General features: G+C 51.0%; 6 protein-coding genes across 6 annotated transcripts; 1 reads left to right on the top strand and 5 right to left on the bottom strand.

Annotated features, from left to right (window-relative positions):
• Nucleotides 1–928: 928 nt before the first annotated feature.
• On the bottom strand, nt 929–2,317 carry Z517_03892 (uncharacterized protein; the record flags this gene model as incomplete). The annotated part of the gene is made up of 2 exons (XM_013429223.1): nt 929–1,944; nt 2,209–2,317. The coding sequence occupies 2 exons, from the start codon at nt 2,315–2,317 to the stop codon at nt 929–931; spliced, it is 1,125 nt and encodes a 374-aa protein (XP_013284677.1).
• Nucleotides 2,318–3,027: 710 nt separating this feature from the next.
• On the top strand, nt 3,028–4,986 carry Z517_03891 (uncharacterized protein; the record flags this gene model as incomplete). The annotated part of the gene is made up of 1 exon (XM_013429222.1): nt 3,028–4,986. One exon carries the CDS (start codon nt 3,028–3,030, stop codon nt 4,984–4,986), a length of 1,959 nt encoding a protein of 652 aa, XP_013284676.1.
• A 2,195-nt stretch (nt 4,987–7,181) lies between these two features.
• On the bottom strand, nt 7,182–8,382 carry Z517_03890 (uncharacterized protein; the record flags this gene model as incomplete). The annotated part of the gene is made up of 5 exons (XM_013429221.1): nt 7,182–7,346; nt 7,404–7,992; nt 8,042–8,124; nt 8,185–8,269; nt 8,348–8,382. The coding sequence occupies 5 exons, from the start codon at nt 8,380–8,382 to the stop codon at nt 7,182–7,184; spliced, it is 957 nt and encodes a 318-aa protein (XP_013284675.1).
• Nucleotides 8,383–9,197: 815 nt separating this feature from the next.
• Nucleotides 9,198–10,852, bottom strand: Z517_03889 (uncharacterized protein; the record flags this gene model as incomplete). Its single annotated transcript, XM_013429220.1, has 3 exons — nt 9,198–9,877; nt 9,931–10,021; nt 10,073–10,852. The coding sequence occupies 3 exons, from the start codon at nt 10,850–10,852 to the stop codon at nt 9,198–9,200; spliced, it is 1,551 nt and encodes a 516-aa protein (XP_013284674.1).
• Nucleotides 10,853–11,839: 987 nt separating this feature from the next.
• Z517_03888 (uncharacterized protein) lies at nt 11,840–13,609 on the bottom strand (the record flags this gene model as incomplete). Its single annotated transcript, XM_013429219.1, has 2 exons — nt 11,840–12,127; nt 12,179–13,609. The coding sequence occupies 2 exons, from the start codon at nt 13,607–13,609 to the stop codon at nt 11,840–11,842; spliced, it is 1,719 nt and encodes a 572-aa protein (XP_013284673.1).
• An 852-nt stretch (nt 13,610–14,461) lies between these two features.
• Nucleotides 14,462–21,181, bottom strand: Z517_03887 (DNA polymerase epsilon catalytic subunit A; the record flags this gene model as incomplete). The annotated part of the gene is made up of 1 exon (XM_013429218.1): nt 14,462–21,181. The coding sequence occupies one exon, from the start codon at nt 21,179–21,181 to the stop codon at nt 14,462–14,464; it is 6,720 nt and encodes a 2,239-aa protein (XP_013284672.1).
• Nucleotides 21,182–21,468: the final 287 nt, after the last annotated feature.

Below are 21,468 nucleotides of genomic sequence, written 5' to 3'. Positions count from 1 at the left end.
AGGACTCGACCCATTTCCCTCAAAACGAGCTTCACAGTTGCACAGCAGAGTCATCTGTTTTCAAGGCATGGGCAAGACTTTAATCGTCCGAAGGTCTTCCAGCGGCTTCAATTTCTGCTTGCCTCAATAAACCCCCCGGTTCCCAGGATCGGATGAACGTCTGACTGGTGCCGGTACAAGAAATCTCATGACTCTACCTGTGGTGAGTACGTAACTACCGGATCTCTGGAATGAAATCATGTGGGGATAGCCACTTGACCGCTTCCTTATGCCAGTCTTTTGAGCAACACGCATGCACTGATAAGCGAATGAATCACGACATTTATTGAACTTGGATGACGACGATACGAAATGCTACCAACAGCCTAGGCTGTAATCATGGGTGGATTGTAGTTTTGCGGATATCTTGCGGCACTTTGATATGCAATGCAACCTAAGGATGCATATTGTTACGACAGATTATGTTCACAAATGATTGGGGCTGCATTCGAAGCAAGGAGGATGGGGTCTTTTGATCTTTTAGTCTAGCTTTTCGGGTTTATGTACAATGCATCGAGGCGGCGTTATGACATTTGAAAAGGATCGTGGTTGCGAAACCAAACCAATTCAGCGGCGAGCACATGCTTGACCAGATGAGCAGGGGAGCTTTTTTTGTCTCAGCACGATGGACTGATCTGTATCAATTCCGTTTTGGATTGGGGCATCGAGGATGCTGAACAATACATCAAGGCAAAGCTAGATGCCTCTCAGGAGTTGCTTCTCTCCTGCGGTTTCAACGGAAGAATGCGAGGTGCTTGCAGATTTCAAACTTCGATAATACCAGAGAGGCGACACAGTACTCTATATCATTTTATGACACGATATGACATAGTATCTAAGACTTCCACCGACCGAAATGCTGAACCTTTTCTGTATTTCACCTCGCACATCAAGCGGAGTCGTCGTGCTCATCAAGCTTCAAGCCAGTTATCAGATCCAGATTCCTCCCAATAAACACGATCTTGCCTTCTTCCGCCGCCACTTCTTCTCCGGCTTCTGTGGCCAGCGAGCCACCACCAGTCTCGGAGTGTGGCAGGTCAATGATCTCAAAAATCTCCCTAACCCCCTGAACAACCCTAGCACTGCCATCAGTACACTTGACCAACCCTTTCGTTCTATGAATTTCGTACTGTCGCTCTCTCCCCTGCTGCGACTCCTCGGCATCCCAGAGCAGTGCTTCCAGCCAGCCTGACAGAAGATGTAGCTTTTGTGGATCAAAAGGAGGCAAGGTGAATGTGGCTGTGGAGAGCGTGGGATCTAGGTGCGAATGACCTTTGGAGGCGAAGTCGGGGATGGTCTTGTCGCTGGCATCGGATGTGGCGGAGCCGGAGGGGAAGGTTGAGTACGCTTTCAAATCAAGGATGGTGCCACTGAGATCTGTGACACGAGAGTGTATTGTTGGGACTATTTGTGCTAGACTGTTAATAGAGGCAATTCTGGCCTGAACAGCTGAAAGTTGCGCCGGAGAGACAAGATCTGTCTTATTGAGGATAATCACATCTGCGTGAGAAATTTGAAGATGAGCAGTTGTGAGCAGAGGGAGGCTGTGATCGTGACCTGCGGTCTCGGATTGCGGTAATTCTTCTGGCGCAGCCTCATCAAGGCTTTTGAGTATGTTTTTCGCGTCAACCACTGTGACGATGCCGTCCAGATAGATACTGCTGCCTAGTCCTTCATCGAGCCAAAACATAGGAGCGATATTCCCTGGATCCGCAACACCCGTGGTTTCGAGCAGGATGTAGTCAAAGTCCTTCTGACGCTCCACGAGGGATTCCAGAGCTGCCACTCCAGAATCCTTGACGCTGCAACAGATACACCCGTTGGCCAACGGTATCCATTCTGTTGTGGCCTGATGGTTCTGAGTGACAGTCAGGGACTTTTCAATATCTGTGGTGTTTCCAAACTCTGCAGGCCTCGCAAGGACGTTAGCAATCAAAATCAAAATCAAGGATTGCAGGTCAAGGAATGGGCAGGATAGGGTTGGTCGTTCAGGGCATCCCAAGGGGTGAGAGGGGACTTCCACATGCCATTTAAAATGACTGCTATTTTTTTGCCGTGCTCCGCTGTTAATATATAGTTGAGCAAAGTTGTCTTTCCGGCGCCCAAGTAGCCTGCAGGTTCTCCTGTCAGTGGAGGCCGCGCATAAGTCTTCTCAAGGAGCGTTCATACCCGTGATGATGGTGATGGGCACTTTTTTGTCCGGGCCGTCTTGTAAAGTGGTGGTGGTGCCATCCGAGTGAGAAACGTCGACCAGATCAGGGATTTCTTCATCATCCATGTCTATGTGTTGCCCTGCGATTAACAAGCACTACGCTGATCCCAATTATGTGAAAGTTTTAGGCGATTAGAACCCTCTCCCTCTGCGCGTTTCATCATACCTTGCGGCACCCAAAATGCCTCTGCGGGCTGTGCTCCCTGTCGACGTACAGATGAGGAATATCAACCGAGGGAGAAAGTTTTAGCTTTTAAGGTTTAGCGCCCGACCGCTTGTCGATCTCAAACCTTATTCTTTCACAAATAGGCAACTCATCCGAAACGGTGCTCCTGCGTACACCTTGGTCGGGCTCACCATGGAGCTATCTACAAGCATCTCAGGATACCTACAAAACACACCACCAACCCCAGGTACCCGAAGCGCACTCATCTCCTCCCAAACTCTTGTCTCGCGCCGTATTTCCTGAGCTGGCTATGAGAGCCACGGTATTTTCAGTTGATCAAGAGCACCGCCGTTAAGCGCCACTCTGCGACCACGCGACCGCATTGCCCTCAGCCCTTTGCGCCTTTCCTACCACCGACGGAGAGGACTGCTCACGATTAGGGGCCATGAAAGAAGCTCAAAAAGCTCCTCACCTGGCAGAAACGCACTACTCGAGGACATAGGTATCCGCCTCCCAGAGTAAAGAGACGACCGCTTCCGGGGAATAAGCGACGAGGTCACCATCATATACGCTCGACCTTCAACGGTGCCTTTGGCCCTCCACATACACAATGACTGCTGTTACACCCTCGAGGTCTGGCGTCTCGCCGTCCAGCTCCCCACGGCTACCATCTCCTCCACCAATACCGGAGGTCCAGTTCGGCCCTAAAAGCCCAGGTGTTGACCTCTCCAAAGAATTATCACTTGATGCGACGTCAAAACCAGATGAAGGAGCAGCAAGGAGGATTAGGCCGGGAACAAAAGCTGCAGATATGGCTTTGGGACCGCCTCTGGTTCCACTGAGCCAGCTCGACTCGCCATTTCAACTTCAAGAACACCTCAAATCCCTCTACGCTCACCTCACCCACACACCAGAGTCTACACACACCGTCCCAATCACGAAGGAGTCAGCGCTACAGCTCGCCACACCACCTCATATCAACGACAGCGAATCTGTGGACAGGAACCTGTGGCTGTATGAACTCTGTCGATTTCTCACTCAAAAAGCCAATATCGTCTCAATATTCTTAATGAACGACAACCCGCCGTGTTCTGCTCAGACGTGTCCTGAAATGCGCGCCAGCGAATGGCAGTATCTCTGTGCGGTACACGAACCACCCAAATCATGCTGTGCCATCGACTATTGTAACCATACTCTCGACTGGGCCGCGAACGTTCTGACCAGTCCGAAGCATTTCCCCTCGCGGTTGGCGCTTGGTTCGGAAGCAGGAAACGTCATGCAAAGCATGCGACAATTGACCAATATCTTTCGAAGAGTGTACCGTATATTTGCCCACGCTTGGTTTCAGCATCGTGATGTCTTTTGGTCTGTCGAAGCCACGTACGGGTTGTACGTGCTCTTCAAAGTCGTTTGTGATGAATATCATCTCATCCCCGAGGACAGCTATACGATTCCAGCTGAAGCTGAAGGAATTCACGAAGCTCCTGTTGAACGTGAGGGGCCCCTACGACCACAAATACTAGTAAGAGACACTGCAGGGGGTTCCGCGTTGGATGATCCATCTGCTGGATCCACGTTATCAGACACCACGACGCCGACTGCACCTACAACAGTCAGCACGGGCGCAACAACACGGAGACACAAACACACCCCAAGCACCGGGAGCCATGTTGCCACCATCGCCGAAGGCCAGGAAGAGGAGGAAGAGCACCCGAAAAGCAATGAAGTGGCACCGAAGAACCAATCTTCACCATCTCAATCGGGGGAGACACTAAACGTCATTGCAAATTCGGAAAGGGGTGTCTCTTCGACGGGGAATGACTCAGGGATGGACAGAAGTAAAGGTATCTCCCCCGAGCGCCACCTACCAAAGCTTGACATTACCTCCTCGGTGCCAAAATACGAGCCTCGTGCTCCAGAGGATCCCACACCCACCGGTACAACAGAAGATGTCGACCCAATCTCCACGCATATGATTTCCCAAAATCTCGAGTCAACTTCTACAATGGGAAGTGGAGACGCCAGTGTTAAGACGGCCGACAGTGCAGCCACTGCGAATGCGAAAGATGAACAAGCGAAAGTAGAAACCCCGATAGAGCAGACAACCAATCCGTTCCAAGAGGAAGGAGGTCACAAAATCACGTCGCCTTCCGGTGGCTCGATCAGGACGAGTGGAAGTGACGTGCTTGGGGCAATACTGGGACATATCTATGATTTGGATGATGAAAATTCCATTGACTCAGAGAAGCAAAGTCCGCCCGTTGACAGAGCGGCGGCAACGCACGGGATAGAAGCGGCCTCCAGCGAGAGCGCAGGGCATGGCGACGACAAAAGTGACGAGGATAATGAGGGCATGAGTCCAATCAGGGCGGAGCCACCATCACCTGTTGGCCCGAAGGATAAGGATTCCAAGGTCAACGAGGGCGGAGACGAACCCAAGACAGGGAACGGGGAGCTTGGATCTCCAGCTGACGAGGTGAAAATCTCGGTTCTGGAGACTACAGATGACCTCAACGTTGAAGAAGACCAAGCTAGGCAGGGTGAGACGGAAAACAAAAATGAAGGATGAATCAGCGCCGCACTACGCTGGAGAGCCGAGTCTGCAACATCAAAGGTAGTCCAACCTCCAGGCCAGGCAACTCGTTGGTCCTTGTTCCAGCCAGGGCGACCATCATTGACTCGCGGGTAAACGAAATGCCGTGGCATGCTAGATATTCGAGGACGGAGCAACGCCGCTATGTTGTTGCACAGTATCTTTCGCCGGGTTTTGCTCTTCTTGCTTCTAGGGGCCGCGTTCAAGAATACTTTTCTGGTAGGACACATTGTTTGTATTGTACATAGCTGTTGTAACACCACGAGCGTCTTCCTACCTACATTGGGCGTATCATGGGTCGAATGTCCGATTGTGCTTCTCTGAACCCTTATTACGTGCTAGACAACCTGGTGGCAAGGTCTTGTTTTGATGCCCAGGGAGCCTTGGGTGCCCAATCCAAGTTGCACTGTCAATAGCATGTGCGGCTCATGGTAACCCGCCTAGCGCACACGAAGATAGTATCTTATACATGGGACTTTCATTCACTTTAATACCGCAAGAACCACGAACGTGCAAACATTCATCCCGCTTAGGGTTTCATCTTTCCGTTTCTTATGCTGCTTTTCGAGACAGGCACAAATCTATTCGTCCTCGACAGCGAAGAAATCCCCCTTGAAGCGCAATTCTGCTCAACTCCCCCCAGCATATCCATGCCTCAACTTAGCCATCCGCGGCTCGATCAAGGGATGCCATTGCGCGAAGAAGGTAATTGCTGCATCGCCACAGGCAGTCAGCGGAGCGCATCATGAGAAGAGGTGTTGGCCAAAGAACATGGAGTTGTCAACACCAGGCGGGCTTGTAGAGACCCGGGGGTTCCAGGTCATGGTATTGGTGCGGGAAAGTAGAACAAGGAGCGATGATCAGGAGTAGTGCACGGAAGAACAAACATCGTACGTACCCCACATGATATAACAACTTGCAAAGCTCAGAATGAGGGTACTTCTCCATATCCTAGAGAATAGAAAGTCAGTATTTGACGATCAACCAGCTTCGAACTCGAGGGCAAGCATTCTGAACAACTCAAGGGGTGATTGGCTTCGTGACGTAGGTCAAACTCGATACCGACATAGCGGTGTGAGTTGATCCATGTAAAGAAATTGAGTACATACGTTTGATTTTCACCCTTTGGGCTCAGGAACCAGGCCGCGACGCTGAGGACGACGATGACGATCAGACCGATGAGGATAGACCACCTGCCAGAAGAGACCATAGGTCAGCTCGAGACTGACTTCATTCTTTACGCCACCGGGAAGTCCAATTGGAGAAGCTACTAGAGCAAGGAGAAGTCGAGATGTGTGGCGGAACATGAGGAAAGAGGACACGAGGGTTGAGGAGGTCTCCTTCTCAGAATGACCACAATGACCAGGGTTGCAGGCAGTCAGAAAGTCATCTCGCTCCGACCAAACAACAGGTTTCACGCCGCCGCACTCTAGATGTAGGAGCCAGAGCCTTCGTGATGAATCCCACATATCCCTGAGCTGTAGCCTCCTCATTTTGTAAGGCTCAGCTTCTCTTGTCCTCATGCCCAGTGGTTATCATCTCCCGTGCTTCCATTACCAGGCTGGATGTGTCAAAGGATCGAGGTTGCGAAGACGAGATCTTGGGCCCAGAGGCTCCTTGCATGTATGATGTGGACGTACCCGTTTGCCATCTTGTGTATGTGTCCTTAATTCCTTGGGTCAAGTCCTCGAGGGATCAGAGTGAAGACGGGGGCTGCGAATCGCGAAGTGCGTCGAATACCGCCCACGTCAACTGTGCAGGGTCGAGAGGGGTTCTGTGGAAAGGGCGCCAGTCTCTAGAGGGATATGGGACCCGTTGTTTGAGGAGGCACGCAGCTCTGTATCGTATGCAGTCGTTAATATTCGTGGAGCAAAAGCAAGACGAAGGCGGCACTTCGAACCAGGTCAGTGCGAGACGCCACAAGCTGTCGAGTTGTGTCACCAGCGGGAAATCTTCGGCAGCCCTTGACACATCGGCGCAGGTCACCACGAGAGAGCAACGGACTAGTCTAACACCAATATTTACGAGTTACAACAACAGCAACAAATGACATTTGGTATGCGGATTTAAGTTGGACGATGTTTCCTCCACCCCAATCATCCCATTGCAGACACCACAATAGCAACCGGAACAAAGTACAAAGCCCATGAGCGAAAGACTCTGAGGTGAGATCAAGCACCCTCTCTGCTCTTGCGATAGTTGCTCTCCTGCTCAACCTGGAGCTGATCGATCTCTGGGGCCAATTCAGACAGAATCTCATACGCCTTTTTGTGGTACTCTAGTTGCGCAGCAATCAGGTCCGCCAGGTTGCGGAGTGGTTCGGGGGTATCGAGCACCTACAAAGGTTAGTTTTGTCGAGGTGTCAGGGCGTCATATACATGGGATAGACTCACATTCTTCATTACCCCCTGGGCCTCCTCGACCTGCGAGACAAACTCGTCTTCCTTGGCCTCAATCTCCGCACGGGCATCCTCGCTCAGGGCGGTCTCATCATCCGGATTCATGCCGCGACCCTGAATCTGACCTTTCTTGGCCGCCTTGGTGCTGTCCAACAGCAAACGACTGTTCTCGACCGCCTTCCTTGCCTTGGTCGCGAATTGAATGTTTGTGTTCAGCGTGGTGCTCCATCCAGCAAGGAATCGCGACTGGATGGCCTGATCCTGTGCCAACCGAGCTTCGCCCAGTTTTTCTTCCGCAAGCGCGTATTTCTCCAAAGCATTTGCAAGTGGGTCTTCACCGGTCCCCGAGGTGTTGGACTGTTTGATGAGCTGGGAGCTTGCGAGCGAGGCGCGGGCAATGGCATGATTGAATGTCTTGGGTTGAGGCTTTGCCGAAGGGGGAGCAGTAAAGGCAGTTGCTGCTTCGGATGCGTTGTGGGCTTTGGAGAGCAGCGTCACTTTCTCCGAGATGCTGCGACCAAGATCACCGAAGGATTCGCGGATATTGGGAGGGTAGTCGTAGGCTTCATTCTGGTATTGCTTGCTAGACGGTTGTCAATGGAATATCTCGGCGTAGATCATGGGAGTCGTACGTGACATCAAGGAGCTTCTGATGGACTTGCTTCAAAGCATCGACTCGTTTCTCAAGCTCGATGTAGTCCGCCGGCAGTTGTGTCTGAGAATCTCTTCGTCAGCGGAGGTCGCTAAGCCATCGAGTATTGTTGATGATGCGGACCTTATCTTCAGCATTTCCAAATTGCTCCTTGAGATACTGTTGACTTCGTTGCCAGGACGGAGTAACTGTCGAATTGAATGCCGTACTAATAGTACCCATTCAATCAGTGGGAATTCGAGGATGGGTTATTTGATCGAGGATACATGGGATTAGGGGGGCGCACCTGATATTCTTGCCAAAGGCAGAGAACTTGTCCATGGTTGCAACAACTTGCTCAAGACCACAGCGACAACGGGAGACGACGGATCCAAGAGAGGTCTGTACTGTAGCTCAGAGAAACCAAGGGTAATGGATGGAGGGCAGTGGTTAATGGGCAATGCAGGCAATTTGTCTGTTGGATTATCAGGGAGACAAGGCGGATGAGATGCAGTCTGACATCGGCCAGACGGGCACCGGGGGCGTGTGGGGGTCAATCCTGCTCACATGTGCGCCTCACTACGGCAACCCACAAGCTTGTTTGGTCCTCTCTACACATACACTAGGTACCCCGTACATGGATGGATATGACCCCTAGAGAGCCTGAAACAGTCCCACGAAAATCAATCTCTTTGGCATCCAAAGGCATCTGAAATGGTGGTTATAAGATGAGATTGAAAACTGAAGGTATGTAACGCAGTCATCCAACTCATGTCTATCTCCAAATTTCAGAACTTGAATCCTCCGTCCACAGTCCAACAACTTGACATATGAGATTCGTTCATAGCTGTGTATCATACCAGCTGTCGTTTTCCAAACCCTCAAGCTCATTCCGTATACTTTGCAGAGTTGCTTCGAAACTTGTCATAGATCGATCATACCAAACCCAGTAAAAGCATCGGCGCAGATAATGTAAATGGTACCCCGTCCCCTCCCTGGAGTTTCTTCAGAAGGGCTGTTCACCAACACCAAATTGTATGCGCTTCCCTGAAGTGCTTTTCAGGTCAGAGTGGCCATCATGGCCTTGATGATTGCCGGGCTTGGGGCAGCCGAGCGTGAGCGACCTGTCCAACGCCGGTCAATCAGGAAAACTTTGTTCATTTGACAATCAACGACATCCTACCTCGCCGATCCTTCTTGACTTCGAGAACCTCGTCGCCCCTTCTTTCAATGATGACCTCTCCTCGAGGCGATGGAGATCTTTCACGGGCTCGTTCGATCTTGATAATTTCTCCACTTTCGCGCTCGTACCGCCTCTCGCGCCTCAACTCTCGCCTTTCAGCCTCCAGCCTGCGGATTTCTTCCTTGATATCTCGCTCACTGCGGTGTGGCTTACGATCGACCACCAGTGCAAGCGGCCCGACATGAACCGAATTGGAATCTTCGACTTCTTCTCGAGTGATTCTTCGCTCGATGATCGTCTCATCGCTGACAGACGAACCTCGGCGGTGCGTGGTGTGAGATCGGTGTGTTCGTGCCGGAGAGACTTCCTTGATCACTTCCTTCTTCTCCACAACCGTCTCCTTGAAGACTTCAGGCGAAGATCCACGGCGCGACCGTCTTCGTGACCGTGATCGATGAGACTTTGTGGGGGACGGAGACCGGACGGAAAGGCCATCCCAATCGCGCACGGAGCGGGGTGCGTCTGCAAGTGGCACAGTCTTGATCTCCTCCCTTTTCTCAGTCTTTTCAATGATCACTTCGCCTCCATGCACGCTAGGTGCGCGGATACTGGGGGCTATACTGGGCGGGGCTTCAATGAGCCGAGTCGTTGTTACTGCAACTCTCAGATACCTGGTTCACAGAGAAGTGACACTGGGAAAAGCTTACCTTCTCTCTCACGATATTCCTTGCTCTTCGTGAAAATCTCATCGATATTGTCGGGACCTAACGCCTTCTCAATGATGATGGTTCGGTCATCCTGCAAACAGTCAGTTTTGTTATGCTGATCTGGGCAATCAGACATTCTCACCTCTTCATAGTATGGATAGCCCAGATCAAACAACACTTTAGTGTGGACGAGTCTTTTTGGCATACGTGTCTTGCCTCGCCGTGGATATGGCTTCTCCTCAATTATCTCCTCCTTGCGTTCTTCAATGATTTCTTCTTCCCTCAAAATACGGGGCCCCGGAGAAGGGCTGCTGTTTCTACTTCTTCGTTTGACCCATTCGCGCTCTCGATATTCCCTGAAGCCATCATCACCGTAGTAGTCAGGGTCTTGCACGCGGATGTCCTCGTAGAACTTTTCGTCGTAATGAGGATACCGTCTGGGTGAAGGGGGCCGGACTTGGATCAGTTCTCGTGGGGGGAGCCCCCGTTGCGGTCGATGGCCATCGTCGTAGTCGTCCAAGCGTCTGGCTGGCCTGCGGTCGAATGTGTCCAGGCTCGACTGACGGCGGATGATGCCCGGTCGTGGAATTGGATCAGGTCTGGCTGGTCGTTCAGGAGCGTACGGCACGATCTGACCTCGTTGCGCTCGTGGATCATAGTAGTCGGTCTCCTCAAAGTACTTGCGTTCGCTGGCACCGCGAGGACCATAGCGGTCTTCCTCATAGTATCTCTGGTCCTCGTAGACGGGAGCACGGCGGGGTGGGTAGTCGGCGTATGGAGGACGTTGATCAAGGACCGGTGGAGCCGGAGCGCGCACTTCTCGTTCACGCACAAACCGCTCGGCATCCCATCTCTGGGGAGCAGGGTCACGATACGGGAGATTGCCCTCAGAGTAGCGAGGGTCACTGCGATACCTAGACATAGCTGCGGCGTGAACGTCCCTGGTTGAAAGGGGATTTTCGGGTAGTAATCCTAGACGGGTGATTGAGGAGGATGAGGCTAACGAACGAGAGGGTCAGAGACCGCCGACACTCAATTCCTCCCGGGCGAGATGGCTGAGCAAATGAAAGGAAAATTTCCTGTCAAGAAGCGGACAACAATCAATATGAAGAGTCTTTACAGAGGAGTCGCCGCAGGATTGTGACGATCACACTACTTCAGTACGAATTGATTGGGGGGCACAGTGGGTTGAAGAGGCACCAGAGAGGAAGGGGATTGAGGGTGGCAGTGAGTTGGGCTGCTGATGACGTCGCAACACTATCTGTTGTTTATTGGGCTCTTGGGCACCACCCACCACCAACAACCACTAATACTTCCTTAGTTAGGGACTTTAGGTACACTTTATTACTACCAGTACCCGGTAGGCAAGGCAACAAGCACCCCCAGCCTCCCATGCCCTTGGTGGGCAGAGACCCAGTTTTGGGCAGCACTTTGAGACTCATTTCATCTGCTAGGTACTTTGTAGAGCTCCAAGGTGGCGTCTGTGTACTCGCCGAGGCCTTGGGTACGTTCCACTTTGGTACGATTGATAATTCCTTCAGCAATGTAACTCGGTATCTAGGTAGTCAGCCTTTGAAGGCCAACATGTCCAATACACAGTACTGATAAGCCGCAAACTTTTGGAGGCTAGCTTCGGACCGTGGAACCCATCCTTATGAAGACCTTTGCTCTGCACCTCCAGCTCCACGTGGTATCTCACGTCGGATAATGTCTCAATGACAGCGAGTCGCCATATCTCCAGGACGCCTGTTCTTCCAGCCTTCCCGACTGTACAAAAGGCATGCCGCCCCCATGGTTCCATGTGTACATTGCGCCTGACCACATTGGCTCACGTCGTACCGCCCTGCTCTCGAACGCCGGCAACATTGTCATGAATCGTAACGCCATGCTTGTCCTAGAGTAGACATGCTTAGTTCTCCTTTCCGTTGGTGCCAGTTGCAGCAGCGCTGTTTGCGCCTCCCGTAAGTTTGGCTGCCTGAACTGCACTCATCTTGTGTGCCCAGCCTGGCGCAGGTTGTGGTCGTCGTACAGTACGAATCTCGTCGGTGGAATATCCTGGCACACGAATGTTGTATTGACGCTCGAGAATGATTTGAATATCGCGAAGTTCGAGGCTTGACGACCCGCGGAGCTTTGCAAGCTTACACGCTGCTGTGACAAGGTCGTCGACAAAGTCATCGGCAATTGAGAGGAACAACTGAAAATAGTCAACACAAAACTAGCTGCATCGAAACAGGCGCAAGCTTACCTCTTCGGCTTCAGGTTCGAGCTGCTCCTCTGAGCCAGCGCCGCAAACCTCGCGCACCAATTCATTCAATTTCTTCTTGGACAGAACTCTCCCATCTTCGCTCGATTCCAGCACGTATCCAGGCAACGCGGTGATCGCAGGCTGCGCCAGTTGTCCAGGCAATCCGACCCCAGCACCGCCGGTCAAGGTTGGTCTCGACGGAGGCATGGTGACGGGTTTGGGCTCGGGAACCTGTAAATTCTTGGTGATATTAGGTGTTGCAGTCTTGATGCCGTTGATGCTGGTATTTAGCGGGTGAGGATGGACGCCGGCGGAGGCAGAGTGTTGCAAAGGAGGCATCGTTTGACCTTGATGGGAAGGTGGGCGAGGGCCTGCAGATGTGTCTCCTTGAACGGCTTGGGGCAACTGCGCCTGCGTTCCTGTAACGGGAGTATGAGAAGTGCCGACGCCAGTGTTAGGACCGACTTGAGGAACAGATGATGTTGGACTGCCTGCTTGAGCTTGTGAGGAGTTCGCTTGGTTACGCGCGGCGGAAACAGCACTACTAATGGAGTGGGCAGTTGGCCCTTGAACGCCTGGCTGCATCAGAGGTGCGGCAGTGGTTTCTGCTCCTTCACTAGTGGGAACAGCTTGTTTTGAGAATTGGTGTTGAGGTTGCGCGGCTCGAAATTGTTCCTGCTGTTCGTTGAACTTCTTCATGAATGAGGTACTTTCGTTGATTGCCCGGTCACACTGTGAAATCTTGTTGTTGTAAACCTCCGTTTCCGCGGCAGTCAACGGGTTCCCTGCTGCCTGTCGCTGCTGCGCCTGACGCTGGAACTCGGCTCTTTTCTGCTTGGCGACTTGAAGTCTCTGCAAAGCCTGACCCAGCCTCGCCTTTGCCTCGCGCAACCACAGTTCAGCAGGCTCGGTGCCTTTGGTCATTGCTGGAGGGTAGTAGAAGTGTTGCTCGTTGACTTTACGTTGAATTTCAGGGAGGAGTTGACCGAACTGTACCGCGCTACTTCCGCTCTGACCAGATCCAGCGCCGGCTTGTGCTTGACCAGGTTGGCCTGCGACTTTCGGTACCTGCCCTTGCGGTTGAGGTTGCGGCTGCGATTGCGGTTGCGCCTGTGTCTGCGTCTGAGTCTGTGCCGAGGCTTGCTGTTGTGCTGCGTTTTGTTGTGCCATCTGTTTTCGTTGTTGCCATTGTTTCATCCCAGCCATGAGTTGGCTCGAAGTCTTGACAAGGTTGGTGTATGCTTCATTGTATTTGGGATCCGTCTGTGGGGTGGTGTTCAAGATTTCCCAGAACCTCCTCACGCCTTGTTCAAACTGCTGTTTCTGGGTCGGGTTGAGCTGGGGTAGTCTCTGGACTTGCTCGGGACGGATCAAGGACGCCTGCTGCTGCGGTGCAGGCTGCGTGGGCCGATTCTGAGCGGCGGGGTCCATATTGAGGCAGATGAGATCGACAGAGATGTGAAGAAAGAGGGCGACAGATCGAGAAGAAGTGTCCGCGTCAAATGATTCGTGTCCTCTCGACTGAGTCTGCACCAAGAATAATGGAAGAGGGAGAGACTCTGGGTAAGTAATGGTCACTTCATCTGCATTGCGAAATAGTCCATGCCGCTCAACGTTCAGCAAGGTGATAGTATGGAAGTTCAGGACGTCAAAATGTCCTGACAACGAAAGAGAAAGAAAGAAGCAGCACGCGTTGAGTCGTTGAGTCGACTATCTCGCACATCGGTGAGGGAAGTTATACCGAACAGTTGGAAAGGCCCCTCCTGCTCCGAAAGCATTCAAACTTGGCGGTCGAGCCTCGTGCTCTCAGCCTCGCAATCGGTTTCGGCAAAGTTGTCTTTCCTGGATGCAGCCACGTGAGGACAGCCCTGTTAGTCTCCGTGAGAATATGGATCGGATTGGGGCGTGCACATATACCTACGAGCTGGGTATATGTGTGGAACGGACAATGTCTTGCTGTGGAGCAATTGCAAGGGACCAAGTGAAAGTAATTGCTTGCAGTTCTGTGCACAATGCAAGCATTCTGTATATCTATGGACTTACACTGAAAGTTTTCCGCCATGACACCACATTGAATGAGTGGTTGTTGACGTGCATAGCATGCTGGGGTATTGCCCAAGCACCCCCAGGTTTGTTCACGACAAGCCTGTACTGCATCTTTGGCTACTGTGTTCGCAACATCCCAGTGAGTAACCAGAGACCTCTTTCAACGCCATGCTAGCAAAGGTTTCTCCCAACCAGCAAACAATGCACGTAATTTGTCCTTCATATCCCATGTACTCATCAAATTGTACACATAGTCTTGACCTCTTCAACAACGGCCGTTAGCATCCTCAACCCGTACATGCCCGCTACCCGTTCCATGACCTTCAGCCTCCCCTTCATGTCTCTCAGATCTGCTGTTGCAATCCATTCTCCGCCACATGAACAATGATCTGCAAATACACTGTCGTCGCCCTGCAAACCACTGCATTTCTTGCATTTGATATCTTGTGCCTGCCAAGTCAACACCATTGATTGAACTCTCGCGATGAGTTTCTCCTCCAGCATGATTTTGTTGTACTCTGTCCCACAACTGTTGCAAATCCAAGGTTTATTATTTGCCAGCACTCCATCTTCGTTCACATCTGGTAGAATATCCTCGTCACGGCACAGATCCAAATCCCTAGTCATGGTGCATGTGTCGCAGACAAGATTCTCGAAGCGTAAACTCGCACTGGGATTTTCGAATCGGGCCTCCTTCCCAAACTCCCGGACATCGAACAGGGCCAAGAGCTCTTTGCGGAGAAGTCGTGCTTCAAGTTGAAGGGGCTTCGACAACGAGATTATTTGCATGAGCGATTTCACCAATTCAAGGACTGGATCATGTGGATTGCGCACATCACTGGATTCTAGAGTCCCTCCTGGCAAAGATGGGAATGTCCAGTCGCTGGCCAGTTCGGGGTGTAACAACTCCTCCCGTTGACGTCGAATTAAACCTGTGATTTGCTTCTTCAAGGGCTTGGAGAACGGATCTTGCAGGACAGATGTAATCTCGGTGCTGGTCGGGTCCTCTGTCAAATTGATGAACGGAGAAGGTAGTTGAGTGGGTCGAACAGTGGATGGTGTGCTCTCAGATGATATCTGTGGTCTTTTCAAATTCTGCATCAATTCGATAAAGATGATCACCCAGTCGTCAAAAATGGGCTGCAATGGAAGTGGTAAGAACTGTGAAAGTTGCCAGTGCACGACAGTCTCGAGACTGGAGTGATTGGTATTCTCTGTGACCGTGGAAGTGCCTTTACCGCCATAGTTGTACGCGTCATACCAAAGCAGGATGTCCCAGTAGTCTTTGACCTCAAGTCCGAGGAAATGGAAGAGAGGCTTTTGTTGAATCGATTTGAGAATATACTGAGAATACGCATATGCATTTTCAACGTCTTGCTTCGACGTTTGCAGAAGTAGTCGTGTTGGGCTCGCAAAAACAACCTGTGAGCCTACTCGGCGGAAATCAGTGATGAGTTGTTGCAGCGCTTTCTTCGACATCATTTGCACATAGTAATGGAGGTGTCGATCGTAAAGGCACGAAGCCGGAGCCTCAACCCATCGGACTAAATGCTGAACCATTACGTCTGCGAGTCGATGACCACGACAAGCTTCCGCCCACCATGACTTGACCATCTCGCGGAGGACTTCCAGCGCTGCCTGCGCAAACCCTCCGTTCGACCTCGCCATGTTGAAGTTGAGGGAATTTTCTTCGTCGCCGGTCGGGTTAAAGGCGACTGCTTCTGTAGAACCCTCATGGTCGTTGATTATAGACGAGGTCAATATGGTATTAATCGCCAGATTCTGCACCGTTACGTCCACGCAGACAGAAGTGTAGGCACCTGCGTTGTTGATCGAGGGCATCTCAACGATTTCGTTGAGTGGGCCCAGAAGGTCATCACGTTCGTGTCCACCATGGTCCGGGCGAGCTTGGTCAGACCACCATAGAACGACGTTGCTCCGCTTTAACCTTCGTGCATACGCCAGATCAATGAGGAATCGAGGGTCGTCCTTTTCAAGATTGCAGAGAGGTACATCTCCGTATCGAGCAAGCTCAATCAGATGTACCAACCAGCCGGAAACATTGAAATAGTGGGAAACGACCTGCTTGATCGCATGAGCTTGCCAAGCTAAGGAAGGGAGATCCACGTCAGATTGATCTGCTGGCAGGAAAATAACAGGATATTCCCTGAGGAATCGGACGTCATGGATCAAGGACTTGTGCGTGGTTGTCTGAAGGAGGAGTACCGCCGGTTTCGCCTCGTCTGCGCGCCACTTCTTCAGAATATCCGCAAGCTCAAGATGTGCTTTCCTCTTTGTCGTCACTTGTGACACCTTAAAACTTATGCTGGGTTGATATTCGAAGAGAGCCTGCACATTAGCCTCGTCCTGAACTTTCTGACGATATTGTTCAGTGTATATCTTGTCAGCATTTGGTACTTGGGTGTCCCGCGTTCGACTCATGAGGATGATATGTGCTTCTGATTTGGTGGTCGAGAACAGAGCAAAGACATTCCTATCGCCAGCAGAGACATGATACAAGTAGATATACCCTAAGGAATTGGGTTCTTCTAGGTACGTCGACTGGCCATCACTCCTGAGAAGTGATGCTAAATCAAACCCTTGTTCAAGTCCCTTTCCGAGAACACCTTTCTGAGTTTCATCGAAGGAGCACATATTCCCTAGTTTCAGTAGGGCGCGCATAAATAGCGGAAACTGACGTTCATAGACACCTTCAACGCTGGGATGGTTGCACAATAACGATATTGACTCCGCTTCTCGTAGGTAGGTCTCCTCGGGCATGGTTAACTGAAACAAATGAACCGAAGGATGGCCGTTCGGCAACACATGGCTGACCTTTTCAACATCGCAGCCGGGTATGTCCACGTTTGGAAGCTCTTCTCCCTTGAGATTCAGATACAGGGTGCGGGGGACTTTGATATTCAGTGTGTGGATCTTCTTGCCAATGACAACAAACGCTGTCACTTCTCCAGGCAAATCTCCTTGACGTAACTGTAGAACGTGCCAGGTATTGGTGTACATCATTTCGGCCTGGTTGTGGAAGAAGCTACTGATTGAATCTGTAGCAACATTGGGTCTTTCCCCGAACAATTGACGCCGACGCGCCTTGGCTTGCTTTTGCGACCTCCACTTGTTCTTCTGATACTGGAGCCAGCCTCGATAGTCTTCGTCAATCAAAGGAGCTTCAGAAGGGAGAGCTGGAAGAGAATCAACAAGACCACGACTTGTTGATTCCGGGGCTTTTCGTTTTGTGGATTTGGTAACTTCCTCGGGGGGTTTGAATTGATTGCTGAGGACGTCTTCCATGTCTCCACTGGCAGGAAGTCGATGATCCAAAAGATTCACAGAGCGCTCGGTAAGGGGCCTTTTCTCGAGGAGATCGGTCATCTTTTTCTGTTTAAACCTGTCGTCCTTTGCAGTAATGCGCTTTTGCAACCAGTCGGGATGCACCACACGTGGCACAGGGTTCCTGATCTTCTGCAAAGCAGCAGGAATTGTGATGAGCTTCTGTATGACAGAGCCGAGGCGCTCCAGGTAGTAGTCCCAGTCTATCACAGCTCTGGGATCCATTTCCGCTGGATCCTCCTTCAGCCACTTTCGCAAGAAGAAGCGTTTAACGCTATCATCCGCTGAAAAGATCGCGACAGGGATGGCGCGTTCTGTAACGGGTGTGTTCCTGGGTTTGGCCGAGATGATATACTTGCAGTTCAGACCTTTGTCCTTGATCATCTGGTCTCCCAGAAATTCCGCCAATCGTTTTGCTGTTGTGATTGAAGTTGATTTCTGGCTTCCATACTCTTCGAGAGTCTTGGTCATGCTTTTGTTTTCGCAAATCAGATCAATGAGCTCTTCATCAGCAAGCGTGGACCCGTGTGAATGTAGGACGTCAAGCCAGCGGTTGGCCACACGAGCCACTGCTCCGTATGTTTCCGCCAACGTGCTCCCTTCCAGGAAAAACTTGAAAATTTGAGTCTGGAAAATTTTGATGAGCTTCAGCTCGCCTCTTCGCTTAACCTCAAACCCTTTCAACTCGGCAAGACTCCCGTCATGGTTGAACACCGCGTAGCGTTTCTTCAGGTTCTTGTCTTCCTCCTTTGAGGTTGGGAGGATCATGGCTTTGTAAGGACCATCAACCTCAAAGAAGATTGAATTATCGCTGTGTGTTTCATACTTGAATGTAGCCGGGTCCACCAGACTCTGGTACTGGTGATTTGTAAACCGTGCGTGAACCAGATGGTTGAGCATCACGCAAGGATAAGAAATTGCCATCTTCTTGCCATTTTTCAACGTGAACACGACATTCTCCGGGAACGTCGCTGGAAGCATACACCAAATCCCATCGGTGTCCAATTCCAATGGCCGACCGATTCGTTCCACAAGTTCTCGCGCCATCTGGATAATATGCGCTCCAGTGAGACAAGTGACGCCCGCCATTTCCATGGAGTACCATCTGGATCCTTTGCGCATGACGTATCCGTAAAAAGAGTTGAGAATGACCTTGTGAGCAAGTTGCAAAGAGTCGTAGAGGACAATCATCTTTTTGGCCTCTTCGATCTCCTGAGCAGATGCTGCGGAAGACTTGAGTGCTTCTGTCTTACCCTTCCAAACCTTCTGTTTTCCCTTGAAGTCGTACCGCCTGTCTCGAAAGTCACGGACGGTGTCGACGTAGAAAGGATTCTCTCTTTGGCAGATGATGGCCTCCCGTTCGATGGTTTTCGAATCGTGGATCTTGTGGTAGATCTTTTTGGAATATTCTTGAAGTCTTTTCCGCACCATTGCAGCTTGCTCGTCCAAGCTCAATTCTTGGAATGTTCGTCTCGGTGCTTTGGGCCCTCTCCCAGGAAATGTCTCATTTGCCACTGCTCGGCGTATCATGTTGTATTCATCTCTCTTTGTAGGCAGGAACTCGCCTCTCCATGCCCAAGGCAATCGGCGATCACATGTCTTCCCAGGTCGATTGAAGTCGCAGGCGGCACAATCTGATTCGGCAATCATGGAATCAGGTTGAAGACGATTAGTAGTCATAATGTTGGGATACATGGACGCAACATCCAGATGGTATATCAGAGGCCGTTCATTCCTGTTGGGTATATTCTTCAGATCTTCTAATTTTTCAACAATCTGTGCTCGGATTTCTTCATAATTCGTAACATCGTCCAATGATTTCTTCTCTTCGACCGTAATGCAGAATTTCAAAGCTGCATCGAGATCGTTTAAGAGCTCATCAATCGCTGTCGTGTCGATAGCAAAGTTGACAGGGATGTCCGCACGGAAGACGCCGGCCTCAATGCTCTCAACATGCCCGCCAACGTACGTCTCAGACTCGAGTAGATGCCCCTCCCAGAAAGCTTCCCTCGGTTCTTTGTGCTTGTTGGGCAGGACAATGTTTTTCTGATAGGCCTGGACCATCAATAACATCTCGCATAAAGTGCCTGTTCCTTTCCGTAGTGTATCGTCGGGATTGAGCGGAAGAATTGTGCAGAGTGAAAAGATAAAAGGGTGGATGTACTTCATGTAAAGATAATATGTTGCAACAGCGTCAGAAACGGAATATTCTGCAAGAATTTGAGGATGGTCGTTGGCGTAGGGGGTCATAAGTTCAGGATCGAGCTCATCAGGATCGTAGCCTAGCTTTGCGACCGTAACAGCTTTCAGACCACGGCTGCCTTGAGGCAGGTAACTATCTCTGTTGACCCAAGCAAAGCAGTCCATGTGGACGCAGTAGTTGCTCTGGTAGATATCTTCACTGTTCCTGCGAAATCCGATTTCAGCATACATGTCGATGCCGTTCACCCCAGCCCTAGCTTCGACAAAGGGCCAGTCGAAGAAGTCTCCGTTGTATGTCGCAATAACAGTAGGTCGAGCTGCCTTGATATGAGAGAAGAACCGTTCAATGCACGCGCGTTCATTTGGCTCGTTAAATATCAGAAACGGCCCTTCGTATTCCACCTTCGGGGTGTAGTCAAAATCGGCAATATCTTCCGACACGATTTCTCTGTTGGTGATGAGAAAGCCTTGCCCATCGATCATGTATGAAATCATCATAATTTGATCGATGACTTGATCAGGAAACTTCAAAGGTAGTTTTGTGGTTTCGATATCGAATGCGAGGACAACGGGATCAGCTCGCTGCAAACGCTCTTCCAAGCACGTCAGGGAAACTGAGCCGTGGGTGGACTCAACGATGTACCATTTGCCAATTCTGATATCCTTGTCGATGGTAACGCGAACGTGGTATGGAACGTCATATTCCCGAATGTCCACAATGTAGTCGCTAGCATCGGCAATTCCATTGGGGCGAGCGTCGGTTACCTGGTCGTCGTCGTACACATCAAAGCCCGCTGCCGCACTGGCGACCTCCGCGTACGTATCCATCGCATTCACTTTCTCTTTATTCCTTTCCGCAATGGGCAAGAGTGTCTTGCGAACAGTGAGTAGATCCGAGACGTTCGCGAATGTGAGCTGGAGAAATGTTCGCTTGTATCCAAGCAGGTGGTTGGGCATTTGGAGATCTTCCTTGGTAACGCGATTGACCGATTTAACAAGACCTTCAAACATTCTCTTGCACCACTCCTCGACGTCGGCTTCTCGGCCGCGTTTCACAGCCAGCAAGAAGTACGGGTCATAATCAACCGTCGCCTTGAAATTGTCACCGTCTTCTCCAATGAAATAGAAGTCAACTCCAGCGCGGCCACCCGGTACTCTCGGGTCTTCAATCGAGGTACTGTGCATGTTGTAGAGCCATCCTACTTTTCTCTTTCCCGAGTCATACCTCGGGAAGCCCATGGCTTCGTCGATGCTGTTTGCCAGCCGCGTGGCTTGGAGTTTCTCATCCTGGGAGGTTCCCTCGGTAGTGCGCAGGGTGGAGGCATCGATCGTCTTCGTTCGCCGCCCGCGAGGAGCATCCTTCCCGAGTCTCACGTTCGAGCCATATCGAGACGGTTTTCGGACGGGCATTGTCGACGGAGGTTCGAGAAGAAAGACCGACTTATCCTCGTGAACTGTGTCACATAAGATACAAAGTCATGTTAGATACCCTTCGGTATGGTTCGTAGCACACAGAACGCAGGTGATCTATTTGTAGTCGTATACTAAGATATGTCTCGAGGAAACTTGATTGCTGGACGCGTCTCAATTAAAGCGCGTGGCGCGGTCGTGTAGGGCGGATCGTTGGATCGCGAAACGACGGTTCATTTTCTCCACATGTATCGTCTTTCTCCGCAGCTTTTCTCGATCATCGTTCA

This window comes from Fonsecaea pedrosoi (genome assembly GCF_000835455.1).
Source record: "Fonsecaea pedrosoi CBS 271.37 unplaced genomic scaffold supercont1.3, whole genome shotgun sequence".
NCBI classification, from domain to species: Eukaryota; Fungi; Ascomycota; class Eurotiomycetes; order Chaetothyriales; family Herpotrichiellaceae; genus Fonsecaea; species Fonsecaea pedrosoi.
This window is presented reverse-complemented; position numbering and strand designations above follow the sequence as displayed.